Source organism: Branchiostoma floridae, chromosome 15 (assembly GCF_000003815.2).
Source record: "Branchiostoma floridae strain S238N-H82 chromosome 15, Bfl_VNyyK, whole genome shotgun sequence".
Lineage (NCBI taxonomy): Eukaryota > Metazoa > Chordata > Leptocardii > Amphioxiformes > Branchiostomatidae > Branchiostoma > Branchiostoma floridae.
Genome location: NC_049993.1, coordinates 17,876,155 through 17,893,487, shown reverse-complemented (window position 1 = coordinate 17,893,487; position 17,333 = coordinate 17,876,155). Strand labels below are relative to the sequence as shown.

Genomic DNA, 17,333 nt, shown 5'->3' with positions numbered 1-17,333 from the left:
GAAAAAGAATAGCTTTTGTATGACTGTATCGGTATGGTGACCTTGAAAGGGTGACTTTGACAAGGACCATCTGTTTTCCCATACCATACACTGTTGTGGAAAAGCATATTAGTAAATGAGCAAATTGATAAATAATCAGAAGCAAAGAAATAAGGTCTCATCCTTTTTTTTATTAATTTACTCGTATTTTGGGCATCTTTAAAAGGAAAAGTTTAGCAAGAGGTCGGGATGGAAAAATCCACTCCAGAAAAAATTAAGCAAGTGTTTCCTCCAATAAAAAAAGATGATCATACCAACGTTGATCCCAGACACTGCCTTTCCATAAGGCTGAGGCCGCATGTTGTATCTCTCCTTGTTCACAATAAGCTTCTGCACACAACCCTTGAAGCCCTCTGCCACCCCTGTGTGCTCTTGTACTAGTCCAAGATCTGGCACTCCACCCAGGTATAAGGGAAGCCGGAAGGTGATACCATGATACAGGCCCTGGGGGTGCAGATAAAAATCAGTCAAAATTTGGAAACTTTTAATGTTATTTTGGCTATTACCTGCGTGTGGATGGCATTCAACACCAGGAACATTTAAACTATGTTAATCTGTATGTGAATAATGTTCAGAACCAGGGACAGGTGTGTTTGCCCGTGTGTGGAAGGTGTTCAGCACCAAGGACAGGTGTGTGGATGGTGTAGAGCACCAAGGACAGGTGTGTTTACCTGTGTGTGGATGGTGTTGAGCACCAGGGACAGGTGTGTTTACCTGTGTGTGTGTGTGTGTGTGTGTGTGGACGGTGTTCAGCACCAAGGACAGGTATGTTTGCATTTGACAGAATTCAGTGCCAGGGACAGGTATGTTTACCTGTGTATGGATGTTGTTCAGCACCAGGGACAGGAAATACAACAATATGTACGGGCAAAAGCATATTAGAACATCAAATGTAGACTTTCATAGACTGATATAGACTTTCTGATCATACGGTTCAGTACATAGCTCACCTTAGCTCTTCCGTGCACAGTGTCTTTGTTGTCCAAACTGACCCAGCCATTCCATCTGTTTCTGTAGACTGTGAGTTTGTGCCACTTGCCGAGCTGTACTGTGCTGTTGGTTGTAATGTTTGCCGGTCCTGTGCCGCAGTTGAACCTGCAGTTGGTGAACAAACAGGAAGAGAGAGCTTAAGTACAGTTTTTCTTCAGATTTTTAGACTGTGAGTTTGTGCCACTTGCCCAACTGGACTGTGCTGTTGGTTGTGATGTTTGCCGGTCCTGTGCCACAGTTAAACCTGCAGTTTGTGAACCAACAGAATGAGGGAGCTTGAGTACATATTTTGCTCAGAACTGCGCCACAAGTTCCTGTAAACTGTGAGTTGGACTGTATGTAATGCTGGTGGTAATGTTTTGCTGGTTCTGTGCCAGTTAAAAATGCAGTTTGCATACAAACAGAAGGAGGGCGCTTTAGCATCAGATAAGAAACTAACTTGACAAATGAGGTTTACAGTACGTCAAAGACACATAATATCACAAAAAAACCAGGACTGTTCCTCCTACCTAGTGTGCAGCTGCCAAACTTTACCTGCTGATTTCTTCAGTTACAAACAAACTTTTACCAATCTAATGTTTAAAATAACTAAGGCTACAAGGGAATTTCTAACATGTTCATGCAATCGTTTACTTTTGGGTCGGTACTCTTTTACTCAGTACCCTCTCTGAGTAATGCATGGATGAGACCGTATGAACAGTATTTGTGGTGCAGTTTTTTGTCTGTCTGCCTAGACATACAAAAAGTCTACTCTCCAAGCAGAGATTGGTGGGAAAAATTGTGACATTTTCCTTTCATCCGTTTTTTTTTTCAATCGGCATTGGTGGTGGATAAAAAAAAAAAAAACACTGATGAAAGGAAAAGGTCACGATTTTTCCCCACCAACCTCTGCTTGGAGGGTACAGAATGTCACCCATCTGCTTACAGATAATGGCATCATTTGCTTGCTTTCCCATTATCAGAGCCAGTCACACCTCCATGCTACTTCCTATGCCAAACCTCAGGCTGAGGAAGTGAGTTATCAGCCCAATCTACCTCTCCAGTAAACATCACCCTCCCATCCTGTCTTTGGCCTATTTATCTCCCAAAGTGTTAGGCCATACATGCACGAATCATTTTAGTGGTTCTTGTACAAGAAGAAAACAAAGCGCTGGAAGGAAAACTTGACTCTAAGCCTTAGGGATACTTTCCTAATAATGCAGAACTATGCCAAACCTCAGGCTGAGGAAGTGAGTTATCAGCTCAATCTACCTCTCCAGTAAACATCATCCTCCCATCCTGTTTTTGACCTATATATCTCCCAACTGTTAGGAAAAATTAACACATGTCAGTTGTTCTTGGATACCCTAAGTACAAAATCTGAGTGCTGACTATATTAAGGTTCTGCATACTCTTTTCCGCAAGGTATAGGCAGCCTTTTTCTTATTTCTTATGATTCATAGGAAAATATATATTAAGACTTAGACTCTTCTGACTTAAGCGAAAATTGTTGTGGAGGTCCCCCTATCTGTATTTATTTTCAGAACTAGAAACAGTATAGTTATGAACCATTCTATACTTTGACTTTTCCCTTTGACACTGCCTTATATTCCAGCTAATTTTTATAAATCCAAGAATCTAAATTGGTGTACATATGGCCTTAGGGTTACCTCCTGATGAAGATGTAAGAACTTGCTGAGGAAGTGAGTTATCAGCCCAATCTGCTGCTCCAGTGAACACCATCCTCCTATCTTCCCTCTGACACACCTGTCTTCATGCCATGAGGCCAGGCCAGTTCAATTCCTGGGTTCTCTTATCAAATTCTAAGCAAATATCTACTAAGAAAAATGCTGGCTAATTAAGAGAAGGGAGAAAACTCAGAATCTGACTTTCTCCTCAAAGTGAGAATTAAACTTTCCCCTCAGTTTTTATTCCGATGTCTTCCTGGTTTGCGACTATCTTTTTTTTATTTTCAAGAACTTAAATATGGGTCCTTAGGCCACACCAATTTGATTTCTTGGTTCACGGATTTTTTCCTAAAAAATATGGAGCGAGAGGGCAAAATAAAAATAAAAATTGTAAAATCGTTGGGGTAAAGGTAAGGGCTAATCCAAAACATAAAGAAAAAAAGTTTTCAGCTTGAAAAAAGTACAAAAACACTATTATTATACAGTAACAGCACCTGTACCCACACTTTAAGGAGCTTATAATATAAAGGCCAATTTGCTACACCAGAAAGTTGGTGAATGGTTTCATTAATGGTGAAAATTTGCTGAGTGGTAATTTCTATTTTTATTTTATTTTCCAAAAAATAGGAGCGAGCGAATCCGTGAACCAAGAAATTAAATTGGTGTGGCCTAGGGAAAGTTCTGATAAGTGTAAACCAACCCTCTGTGAGATAGTGAGTTATCAGTTCAATTTTGCTGCTTCAGTAGGCATCATCCTCCCATCCTGCCACTTCTCTTCATTCCATGGGCCAAATTAATTCAATTCCTTTGTTGTTGCTCTGTGAATGTTTGAGCAAGATAAAAGAGGGCTGAAGAAAAGCTGAACTAACTTTCTCCTCAGAATGAGAATTAGACTTTAAGTTAAATCCCATCAGGTTTTTATTCAGATATGTACTAAGTCTTTGAATCGACAGAAATGTTTCGTTCAACCGTTCATTTGAATGCATGGATGGATGCATGGACCGGTCAATTTAACCAAACCCTTCTAATAGCCCTTCTATACATCTGTGACATAATCGAGTCAGCATGGCCGAGCGGTCTAAGGTGCTGGGTGCAGATAGCATTTTTTTGTCTTTGTTAGACAAATGTCATGTAATGTTTTTTTAATAGAAGACAGACCAATTCAGTAATTTGATGTTTAAAAACTCTTTTCACATGTGATTTTGTTTAACATCCAGGCTTTTTCCAAAATATGCACCGGCCAACTTTTTTCAGAAGCTTTCTTGCTTCTTTAAAGTCAGCAGGTAGCCTTGAGGAAGGTTCCTTATAAATGTAAACCGTTTAAATGTTAGGAAGTGAGTTATTAGTTCAATCTACTGCTCCAGTAGACACCATGCTCCCATCCTGACACTGGCATACTTGTCTTCATACTGTTAGACTTAGAGGAAAAGGCACTTTGCCAGTATACCACAGGCCACATGATATTGGCTTTCTGATGGCAGCTTCATCAAATGGCAAGGGCCAGTACCCAAAAATAGATTTAGCGACCTGCTCAAAACTTCTTCACTTCTGTATCTGTATCAATATATCCCGTATAACCGCCCTTTCGCGTAACACACCAGCTTCGCAGGCACGCGGCACGGCAGCAGCTGGTTATATTATACCAAAGGATCCGTCACACCTAACTTTTGCACATCTATCTGCAAGCGTTCGTTAAAACTGTAACCAAGCAAGCAAGCAACCTACCTACCAACCAACCAAATAACCAAACAACCAACTATAACCAACTCTACCTAGTAATATGGTTGCCTGATGTTAATGATGTTCCTTAATGCAAGGAGACTAGCAAAAGCAATGGAGCATGTTTGGTCTAGTCTGACTTCCCTTGACATGAACACCCCTTCCTCAGGAAATGGCCCTTGCCAAGTTTCTGTACATATATAGGTCAGGACTGGGCAAACATAATACAGAGCTGAAACCCTTTTTTTTATGTGTGTGTGTTGAAACAATTAGTTTTAGCTCTTTACTTTCCTTTGATTATCTTTTGTCACTTGTCCATCAATCAATCAATAGTCGATCAATCACACCAATTTTGTGTTTCTTGTTCATCGTTACATACTACTAAAAATCATAAAATGTCCATGGTGTGTGGTCGTTTCATTTTCATAATTTTCAAGGCTACCTCACCAATACGTCTTCAAGACATTAAATCATGGGAATAGGTCTACGTTGAAAGACTACCGAATCGTTTCAACTGCAAATCTAAAACACTGCAGAAACCAGCTCCTGGCTTATTTCTTCTACAGCAAAATAAACACTGTGAAAGTAAATGAATTTGCAGTACATTAGATGTCAACTTTGCCCACACAGGTCATGCAGCCACATCTCTATCCCACAGTACCTCTTAATCTATCTCTATCCTCCCCACAGCACTCTCTAAATCACCCAACAAACTGAAACCAATAAATTTTAATGGCTTTTACATCAGCCAGAACAATCAGCAGTCCCTCCTGGCATCCTGAGACCTATCAGGATAAATATTTCACCCCTCCCCTGACACACGACGCCTTCTATCTGCGACGAGTCATAGATTTTCTATATGTCACTGGTAAGAAGGGCGTCTGATACATAATCAGTGTAAATCCCAGAGGATAAACTGATGTCCTGATATGGAGTAGTATAAATCTTCCCAGATAAACTGAGACTAGGTCAGGAAATTCAGAGATTTTCTATATGTCACTGGTTGGAAGGGCATCTGATACATAATCAGTTTAAATCCTAAAGGATAAACTGATGTCCTGATATGGAGTAGTATAAATCTTCCCAGATAGACTTAGACTAGGTCTCGAAAGTCAGATACTTTTTATACTTGAAAGGTTGGAAGTTAATCTGATATATTATATATACTGTCACACTAACAGGATACATGTAACTGACGTTCTGATATGGATTTAAATCTTAATAGACAATCGAGACAGGATCATTGCAAGTCATCATGAAGACTTTCCATACGCCACGGATTTGAAGGTTATCAGATGACATACGTCCAAATCATCCCAAATAACTCGTGAAATTCTGAATTTGGATCAGTTTAAATTTTACCTTAAACTTTACAGATAACTGAGACTGGGTCATAGCATTAGCCACTGACTTTAGGTAGTAATTAGGCATTCGTCGGTCTTTCTATATACCTTAAAGATAAACTCTAAACACTGATGAATTCAGCAGCATAATTGAAATACCTATCTACATGTAATACAGATATTAAGTCCATATCCTCTTAGATATCTGACATTCTGACATGGATTGGTTTAAATCTTCCCAGATAACTGAGACTGGGCATGCAAGTCATAAATTTTCTAGATCGTATAAGCTAAGGTCGAAAGGTTATCAGATATAAATCTGTACAAATCCTACAAGATGACTGATGTGGATTAGTTAGTCTAGTGTGATGTTATGTAGTTTCCCTGTCTGTCATGTGATTTTCCATTGATGTACAAATGTACTTCATGGATAGGACCATAGGAGGAATAGCCAACAGAAATGCCAGGCTGATTGTGGATCTAGATCAAGTTAAAGTCAAAGTCAAAGTAGCAAGTCATACATTTTCTATAAACTTTAGGTAACGGAGGGTTATCTGAGTCATACATACATCAGTCTAAATCCTCTTGCTAACTGACAATCTGATATAGATTTCTTGAAATCTTCACTGTGAGTTAACTGATACAGGAAGTAATAGGTCATAGATGTTCTATAATTTTCAAGTGGAAAAGTTTTCTGAGTTAGACCAAGAAGGTTAAAAATAAAACAAAACACATTTTTTAAACCTCCTTGGTTAGACATACTGTAATTCCTGATTTTTTCAATGTACTGTTATGTTCACGGTTTTCATGGTGACGACTGTAACGTGAACTTATCATTACCGATAAAAAATAATTCACAGACTTTTTTCATGCGCACTTGCCTCGACAGTGAACATTTAGTTCCGAGAACAAGTTCAATTTTCTCAGACCGTGAAAGTTTGGTACCGTGAAGATAAAGTGAATTACAGTATATTCAGTCTTATTCCTCTTGCTAACTGACAATCTGATGATATTATGAATTTTTTTAAATCTTCACCGTCAAATAACATTAACTGGGACATAGTAGGCCATTGATTTCCAGAATCTATAATTTTCAAGTTGAAAGTTTTACTGAGTCAGACATTCACTCACACTCACATTCATCAGTCTAAATCCTCTTGCTAACTGACAATCTGATATAGATTTTTTGAAATCTTCACTGTCAGATATCTGATACAGGAAATAGCAGGTCAAACTCATATAGATTTTCCATAATTTTCAGGTTGGAGGGCTTTCTGAGTCAGACATAGTATATCTTATTCAGTCTAAATCCTTTCGATAACTGACAATCTGATATAGACTTCTTGACATCTTTACCGTCAGATAACTGATACAGGAAGTAGCAGGTCATACCCATAAAGATTTTCCATAATTTTTGGGTTGGAAGGTTTTCTGAGTCAGACAGTATACATCTTATTCAGTTTAAATCCTCTTGATAACTGAGACAGTCTGATATGGATTTCTTTAAATCTTCATCGTCAGGTAACTGATACAGGAAGTATACAAAATGTAGCAAGTCATACTCATATAGATTTTCCATATCTCAGAGGACTGAAAGTTACCAGATCAATCTGAATCCAAGCAGATAACTCCTATGGCTCAGTTTAAATCCTCTTTGAATTATTTTAAGTCCTGGCAGATAACTGGAATTGATAGAAGATTTAGGGGATTTACATGTGCATGTAGTTCTAATCAGGGTGCCTTATCGGACCTATCTGTGGTTTACCGTTTAGGTTGTCATGTATATGAACATCCCATAGCCATACGGTCACAGTGGGTCTAGGGCAAGGCATTGGGAGGCGGAACCCAAGACTTTCCTTTCACCGCCTTTGACTATGCACAAAGTTATTATTATGTTTTTTATTTCATTCTAAGCTTTCTCTCATTTGTACTTTGATAAAGAACTAAAAAAAAAAGAAGCAATTTTGTTGTTGTGTCTTTGGCTAGTTTGTTATTTTCACGAAGTTACCACAGTGTGACAGAAAACTTTCATCGATAATAGACAATTTTTTAATCAAATGTCTTCTCTTACATGTTGTATTTAAATCAAGATTAGCTAATGAACAAGAAATGTTGTTGTAGTGGCCAAACCTTGCTATACACTGCCATTAAGATGTAACTTAAGTATTCAGGACATGTCTTCCTTCAATTAACATTCAGCCCCCATCTATCTTCTTTCTCTCCTGGAGCTTTTCAAACAGTAAGCGCTTCTTTTGACCTTGCCAAATGGAGCATTAACGAAGGTCAGATCCTGAAGGAACTCTTGATTAACCTTGCAAGATACTGCTGAGTCAAGACTTCTCTTTGTAAGAGCCTCCTGATACCTCTAGTACTTTCATAAGGCTTCTTTTCCATCAGATGGAGAATGCTGAGTGACTGTACAGCAACTAACATTTGATTTCATAATCGCAATGTGATGTAAGGTTTTAAGTATGATTTCAAAAGACAAGAAATATTAGTAAACACAAAATCTTTTTTAAAAAGTTTTCTTTAATATCTAAGAAATTTGTTTAGCTGTCTACTAGCCACTCGTGGTGTAAGTCATGACACAAACAATGAAAGTGATTGCCCTTTAAGTTTCCACTAGAATGCATTAAAACTAATGAAAAGTATTCACTCTTTACAGACTGACAATTTACGATGAGACTGAAACAAATAAAGGATTTACAAGTCATGCAATTACAACATCCCAAGTGAGCCATTACATCTAATGGCCTCCCCTGAGGTACAATTTTACACCATAATAAGCTTGATCCTGTCACACTTACAAATCCCTTGGATCATGTAAAGTCATTGGTAATGTTATTCTTGGCCTCACTTATCGATTGTCTTGGTTGTGGAATAAGAATTAAGACGGCAATCAAGCTGACAACATATTTCTTAATTTGACAGAAATAATCAGGAACTACAATGTAGTTTATAATCATCCATCATTCACTGATTTCTAACTTTTCCTTCTGTTTTTGAATTAAAAGCAGTTCTAACAGCTAAAACCCAATGGTTCATTTTACAACATGTATTTTTAACTGTTTGCTCAGGCAATGACAATAGACTGAATTTCAAAATGAGAACAGAATCAGGGAACGTCTGAAAAGTTATTGGTCTACGAACACCATCTGTCTCAGTAAGCTAATTTGGGCATGGTGGCTCTTTGATTTTAATTTTACAGACGAGACTGCATAGGAGAGACTGCAGAGAGAAATAAGGAGAATACAACCAAACTCACCTGAAATTCTTAACTGTACATGTCCTTACCTCTAATACAATACCACATGATTGCACAGTTTCCAAGTTCTTTTATCTAACCCACCTGAACTGCACTCGTCCATTCACAAGAGCGATGGAAAAGAAGTCTCCTCTACCATCCCGGTACTTTCTGCTGAACATCAGCAGACCAACCAGACTCTAGGCCATGAAATTTTGTAAAATCCTACTTATATCTAATAGTACACCACATGTATATCCAAATTCTTGCATCTACATCTAACTCACCTGAACTGCACACGTCCATTGACCAGAGCGATAGAGAAGAAATCCCCTCGGCCATCCCTGTACTTTCCACTAAACATCAGCAGCCCGTCCAAACTCTCGGCCTTGAACTCCAGCGAAATGCGGAACCTCATGTTGGAGGCGACCAGCTGGGGGAAGGACAGGAAGGACTGACCCTGGAAACTAGGGTAACGCACTTCCACCTCTGTGGGAGAGAAGAAAATGTTAACAATGATAATAATAATACTAATATCAGGTGTATTTTGCAGCCAGTAGGTACCTAATGTGTTGAGTAATGAGGCTGTTTAACGTGGTCGAGGCGCCACCTCGAGCACGGGACCCCCGTTTTACGTCCCTCCCGGAAGATAAAGCAATCCGGTCGTCCTTGGGTGGTCCCCCATCCAAGCACTGTCCGGACTGCGCATTGCTTAGTTTCCGAGATCGAGGGATCGGGTGTACCAACGCTCCACACGGCCGTAGCTAACATACCAATCTATAGAAAAGAAACTTTTGTTTGTGGATTATCCAAAAAGTGTTGGATCTGCAGTTTTGCTCACAAAGTTAATGCTACTTTTAACAAACAGATCTGAACAAGATAAACTTTTATGCAATGGAGACAAAATGCACAATGAATAACACCGAATGTTATTCAGCACCAAGGACAGATACTTATGCTCATGTTCAGAGATTTGATCTCAACCAAGAATGCATCATTATTATGATAAATTTCTCAATACATTTTGTGTATAATGCCTTTGTTCAAGTCAGTCAAATGGCCTACATAAGGTGCATGACTACACTTAATAGGCTCAAGGTTCAAGGTTATAAAAGAATACTGTGAAATTAATGCATTTATCAGGGATTCAATTTCGCGGTAGCGGGAAAAAGGACTGTTCGAGCGAGGTGGTTTTAAGCTCTTGGTAGCACCATGCACTGTAGTCTCTTACTGCCATGGAAAAATGTTTGCAGTGGTTTTAACTTTGCAGGGAATTGGCAATGCAAAAACCTTGAACATAAAACAACCGCAAACATTTCTGCATGTACTGTAACCTTTGCTCCTTGAAAAATGCTCAGTGGTATCACCTACCCTCTTGACACTGGTATCCTTGCCTGCCCAGAGGACAGTGACACATCGCACCTTCCCGGGCGTTGAACACACATGTCCCTCCGCCGTAACAATATAGCTCCTGGCAGGTGATAACTGGAGTGAGAGGGGCTGGAGGGGGCGTCGCTCTCTCCACATTTCCTGCAGAATATGTTAGACAACAAAGTTCAGCCCACAATTGGCACAAAACAATACAAGCCACCAATGCTGAATGTGCATCAATTCAAATTTGTATGAGCTTCATCATTTTGTGTGTTTTCTCTAATAAATGTATATCATCTCAGCCTGTGCTGTGACAAAGTTTAACTTCTGGAATTATTGTAGATTCCAAATTTAACTATTATTGTAAATGCAACAACTTCGCGGGGATTTACTTTGGCGGTAGCGGGAAAATGGAATGTTCGTAGACAGTGGCTTTAAGTTCGGGTAGTTCCATAGACTGCAGTCTCATACTGTAATGGAAAAATGTTAGCGGTAGTTATTTATTTATTTATTCATTCGGCTGTTTACAGACAGCCAGGGCTGCCCAACTAGCCATAGGCTATTGCCAAGGGCTAGCCCTGGGAAAGAACAATACATGTTACATATAAAATCATTGTAGTAAACATTGTCAATATAAAAGCACTATCATTGACATAGCAAAATGGTTACAAATTTACAAATGTGCATCGTATATATATATATACATCATGTACAATATGTACACATAGCGGTAGTTTGTGGGGAAGTGGCCACTGCGAAAACTGTGAACATTTCTGCATTTACAGCATTCCCTATTCTGGTCAGTACTAGGGGTTGTTAAGTTATCATTGTTGTGAGTGACTCACTTGTTGTTGTGGCTAGAGTTGTCGGCTGCTGTGGCAAACTGGACGCCTCTTCATTTTCAAACACGATGTCATCATCCATGGGCTCCCCGACCCCGACGATCACCGTGGGGATGACCTTGTCTGACGTGTCTTGGCCAGCAAGACGTGTTATCTGCGAGAAACACAAGCAATTAACCAAAAATATTCAATTCCATCTTTAAGAATCATAGGAACAAGTTAGGAAGAAAATAAACATTTAGGAGAACCGTCTATTGGGGCAAAATAATGTAATTGTTTATAATTTCAACTTTTCAACAAGTAAAGCTAGACTTGAACGCATTTTATCATACCCAATACCAAACCTGCTATATCTATCACTCACTCACTCATGGCCCATAACCACAGTGGTATAATATCTATATTATGTAACTATTTATGTTTGTTATAAATAATAATTGTGGCTGTGAATAAATTGTTCCATTTTCAAATATTCTAAAAAATTCAAGCAAAACTATCGTTTTTATATTGGCCATACATGTACAGCATGTGTGAATCTTATGTACGATGATTTGTAAGTTTAGAAGCAGCAGCCATGATGTTTGCCCGCACTAAGGTCATATCTGGCAAGGTCATCATGGCTGCCTGCCATTGTTTGGCAACCAGAAAGGTCGGTTTGACAACCTGGGCTGCTTTTCCTCCAAAACATAAGCTGCACTTCAGATAAGAGTTGAACCTATTTTAGGGCCAGGACAAGTGACTCATAGTGTAGGAGTGTTTAGGTATTATCTCAAAGGGACTTTGGGGTTCGAAAGATACTCAACAAATTTCAGAGATAAACAAGAAATTTTCTTACGTTTTGTGTGTTTAGTTGTCTTCTTAGCCGTAATTTTACGTACTATGCAATATCTAAATTATATAAAACATCCGCGAAAATAACACAACAGTGCCGCAGTGAAGGAACCCCGCAGTGCCACACCGGTGCCCCAAGTGCAGTGAGATACCACCTTTCCTTACACAAGTCCTTCAACCTGTGCTTTAAGATGATTTGATGCTAAAAATACATCTAGATGCATGGATTGAGTGACTAAATGTCAGTAACATTATATACGGTGTGTTGAAGTGTTTCTAGTACAAGTCCTTCAACTTGTGTGTTTACAGCCAGAGTTGTCAGGGATTTTCAACAAGATGGACTCAATCTTTTGGAGCGTGTTCTTCAACCTGAGGATGTTTATGAATCAAGAAATGTGAGATTGACTTTGTCGACGTTGAGACTTTTGGGCTGTGCCACTATTGGATTTTTCATATACTGTATATTGAAAATAAAGAAAAATAATGCAGAATTGGTACATCAACAGGAAAGCAGAGTATTATTGTACTGTATAAGCCTTAGGGTAAAAGTCTAAATGAACTATTAAAAGGAAATACTTGAATGTACCTCTGTGTATAACTCAAAGAGTTCGACACATATTTCCTTCAACCTACACATGTTTCAACAACATGTCCTTTATACAGACTCAATGTTTTCAAGTGTATTTATCTAAGTTCTCCAACCTGAGGATGTTTATAAATCAGGAAATGTCTGTGAGAGTTTATTCAACGTTGAGACCTTTTGGCTGTGCCAATACGGTTTCTAAGTTCTCAGATTAAAGCAATGATATTGCTGATCAAAGTCATAAATTAACAGGAAAAGTTACCTGAAAGTTTAAAAAAAGGAACCAGCACATTTGATACAATCTTAGTTAGACTCATTACACTTGAGTGTTTCTATCACATGTTACTATAAGCAGGGTTGTCAGAGATTTCAACAACCTGACCTTCAGTCCCACTGTTCTTCCTTCGACCTGAGCATGTTTACAGTCAGAGACACTGTCAGGGACTCAGGGTTTAGTCTTAACATGTGACCTTCTTTTGGGGCTTCATAGACTTTGCCAACCATAGTATTTGGTACAAATCTTTGCTGAATCCTGCTTGCCTTGCATTTTGTAGGTCGTGAGTCTGATCCCCAACCAAGTCATACCAAAGATTAGAAATGGTACATATCTTTTGTCTATCTATATGGTAATTGAACACACATCTATATGATAGTTGAACACACACCACTAGCCCCCTGCTGTATAGTGATTGCACAAAATTGTGTGACCCAAGGGCTATTGAAACGAAGATGTACCATTTGGTGCAGGAAGGATTTTAACTTAACCAATCAATGGCATGGTATCCTAAGACTAATGTCTCTCAAATAGCGTGAAATTTTATGAAGAGTCACTGACAAGCTGAAATGGTTTAAGAGCATCCCACAGGGTTCGAATATTGACTTTTTAAATTTAGCATGACAAGTGTTTATCTACTGCTCTTAGAAAACAGCAGGACTTCACCACCCAACCCTCAGAGGAATCTTTAAACTAAAAAAATGAGTGTCTTGAGTAAACAACTTAAACAGAAAACTGTCTGACAGCAACATCGTTAATTCAAAACTGTCTTCCTTTGTCAATAGAAAGCTTCTTCAATAAACTCAAACTATTTTTCTTAAGTCAACATCATGAATTGAAAACTGCATTCCTTAAGACAACACCTTAAACTTCAAATTGTCTTCCTTGTAAGTAACATACGTCTTCCTTAAACTAAAACCTTACTCAATTTCCTTTAGTCAACATCTTCTTAAACTCAAAACTACATGGAATGTCTTGAGAGAATATCTCTCTCAATCAAAACTGGCTGCCTAAAGTAACATCTTAAACTGGAAACTCCCTTGCAAGTTAGAAAAGTCACTTAGTCCCTTCAACCTCCATAACGGAATACCTTAAGCACAAAGACTGCATTCCAATATGTCAACGTGTTAAACCCAAAAAATGTCCTTCCTAATTTTAAGTCAACACCTTAAACTCAAAACTATCCTTCTTGAGTCAACATGTCCACGCTGTCTCAGCATGTTTGGGCAGGGACGACTGTCAAACTTGAAGGGTCCTTGGTTTAAGGAAAACACAAGAGTTACAGCAAGGAAAACAGGCCCTGTCCAGGCGACTGCACAGCCTGCCAAGTGTGTTTGTAGTAGTTACAGCAGCTTAGAGTTTATAAACATTACATGGGGGTTTCCTCTGGGGCTGCATTCTTTACCTACTGGGTAGAAGACTTCTTCTTCTTTAAATAAACTTTTGTATGTTCTTTTGTCGCTCTCAATTGAGGTGAAGAAAAACGCCTTTTTCAAGTAGGTAGGAGACAATGCAGCTATGCCTAAGGCTATTTTGACTATTTTGTCCAAGCATACCAGGTCAACTCTGTTCTGCTAAGTAAGCGAGTTGGGCTCTTTTATTACTAAAATGTAACTCCTGAAGCTCCCTCAAACACAGGGTTGCTTACTGTAAAAGGACAAACTTTCGTGGTGGTTAATGTCCATGGTAGTAAGAGACTACAGTGTCAGTGCATGGGGCTACAGCGAACATAAATTCGGAAACCACAATGAAAAGTCCTTTTCCTGTTACCGCGAAATTAAATCCCTACTAACATAAATGCACAGTACTTAAATCTAGAATCACTACTCGACATGTGGGATAGAATGCCTTATGTACATATACAGGTGAACAATGCTCGAGTTGATGTTATCTTTACCTGTCTTTCTCATTTGCTACACAAACAAGGGAAAAAAAAGACCCACCAGATCATGATGGCTTCATAAATTTTTCCTTGGCTTGACAACTGAGTTGCAGGTGTGAGTTGTCCACCGGCCACAGAATAGGCACCACAGGGGGTCCACAAATCTCATAATGGGACAGGAGGTCAACTCATTACCTGACCCCAAACCAACTCGCATGTCCACCAACTGACCCTAATTGTATTCACAGTAAATTTTGGCTATAAACAGGAAAATAAACAATGTAGAGCCTCAGCAAGACCTGGCCATATTTCACCCATTATACTACCTGTCAGAAGCCAAGGCCAAAGCACCACGTAAAAGAATGTCATTGTAAGGTGGGCTTGAATTGAAAGTTCAACATGTTTATGTTGTGGACAATAATGCTTTGAAATCTCTCAACAACTTCAAGGCAATGAGAATAGCAGACTTCCACCAACTTGAGAGGACAGGCACACACACCATCACTTCTTTGGTGCATTTCAGTTTGCAGGGATTTAATTTCGCGGTAGCGGGAAAATGGAGTTTTCGTGGTGGTTTTAAGTCCGCGGTAGGGTCATAGACTGGTATAAAGGATAAATGTTTGCGGTGGTTTTAAGTTCGCGGTAAAGTGGCCATCGCGAAAACCACAAACATAAAAGTACTACGGAAAATTCTGGATGTACAGTATACCAGTTGAGAGGCTCTAAGACTCTTGGACTTGTGAGTACATAAATATAAACCACAAAATCAAGTTTGTTCGGCCTTGTAAGAAAAACAGAAGGCTAGACCCCTTTACTTGCTGGCTTCTTTCCAAGAATGTCAAAAGCCAAGACACCACACCTTACCTCTCAGCTTCCATGTTTCTCCTAACAATAGCAGGCTTTGTTATAACAACATGAGGGGAAAGGAAAATTATGTGGGACTGGTCAAGGGTTTGTTTGTACAGGTTGGAGTCACATGTGCAGTTTTCAGCTTGGACTAATTTTGTGGTCCCCTGTACATGACCCACAAAGAAAAGTGGATATGGATGATTTGGGTTGGTGTTGCATGACTTGTGTGTGTTTTAAGTTACCAGAGGCTAAATCTTGCAAACTTGCAGTCACCGACAAGAAACTTTGGATACCATAAGGCTGTCAGATTGTAGATACATGTGATCTGGGGAAAAGCTCACAGTGATTTTCCAAATGTAGAAAAACAAAATCTTTAAGCAAGTGGTAAAGGTTTTGGCTAATCATGAACAGTCAGAGGGAAAAGGCCTTGTTCCAATTTCAGGAGTGAATCTCAGGATAGTGAATTAAAAAACTAATAACTAGAAAAGCTGACATTTGCTTGTGAGCAAATACAGCATATTTCAATCCATCTCCAGCCCGATGCAAAATTATTTACAGTACTGTTCCATATCACCCCTATTTAATAGTATGTAAAATGAACTGGTCTATGTGACCCATTCTCCATTCCAAGTGCTCAAACCTACCAATTTTCATGACATAGTTTGCCTCCTAGCTACTGCTCTGTTTCATTTAGTCATTTTGCTAAAATTTAAAACCAGTAGATGAGAACCAAGCAAATGAGCTAATGTGGCCTACCAGCATGAAAAGTCATTAGTGTTGCTATAGGGAACATCATTATCAGTGCTTTTCCACAGAAAGTTAAGTACCTCTTATCAAAATTCCCCTACTCGTGACTTCAACATGACAACCAACTTTGTCACTATTATCAGCAAACAACAAGTTTTGACATGTATAAGATTGTGCCTACTCCATCACTATTATCAGGAAACAACAAGTTCTGACATGTAAGACTTTGCGTAGGCAGTAGAAAGTAGACGGTGGGTGGAGAGAGGGGGTGCAGGTGTCTGGCTTACAAACCTGTTATACAAAAGGTCAGACATATCTATTTTAAAGCTTTTGCAAATACACCAGCGTGGCTTTCTATGACTAATCTAATACATGTACTACAGTGTGTACAACTATATTGTAACCTTCAAACAAAGTTCCCAGAGCCATTTAACACATGTAACATCTACAGTCAAGCTACATGTATGTTCGAAATACAATTAGCAACATGTGTACTTTGTTAGGGTGTTTGCCAAGAACAATGTTACAGAATTGGTAGCTGATAACCTTGAAGATGGGAAGGGGTCCAAGGTTTATCAAGATTGATCACAAAAGTCTCCTGAACTCCAGACAAATTAGACAGTGTGAGTTTAACATCTGTTTTAAAGCTTTACCCTTTTAGAGGATGATAGAGTCCTTTAAAAGGCTAACAAGTTATCAAGAGAAGACAGGTACAGTCAAACTTGGTCTCTGAACAACTTCTCACTGAGGAAAATAGTTGGCGAATGGTGGTGGTTGCTTTACAGATTGTAATTGTGAAACTGGACGGAACTACAATGTAGGGGTGGTCCAGGTCCAGAGGATCAGGTCCAGGTTTGGACCTGGACCTAATTCTATGAAAAGTTATGAATGGGCCCAAAACAATTATGTTCCATTTCGCTACAAGTTATTCTGTTTGGTGGAGTATCCGACG

General features: G+C 39.0%; 1 protein-coding gene across 2 annotated transcripts in view; it reads right to left on the bottom strand.

The window, feature by feature from the left end:
• The window catches only part of LOC118431892 (pikachurin-like), an 83,447-nt gene that overhangs the window by 12,968 nt on the left and 53,146 nt on the right, over positions 1-17,333 (bottom strand). For both annotated transcript variants that reach the window (XM_035843315.1, XM_035843316.1), the window contains exons 3-7: positions 11,219-11,369; positions 10,374-10,532; positions 9,290-9,491; positions 990-1,134; positions 294-483 (exon numbers count right to left, since the gene is read on the bottom strand). In XM_035843315.1, the coding sequence (XP_035699208.1) occupies positions 294-483; positions 990-1,134; positions 9,290-9,491; positions 10,374-10,532; positions 11,219-11,369 (847 nt within the window). The remainder of the gene's footprint in view (positions 1-293; positions 484-989; positions 1,135-9,289; positions 9,492-10,373; positions 10,533-11,218; positions 11,370-17,333) is intronic.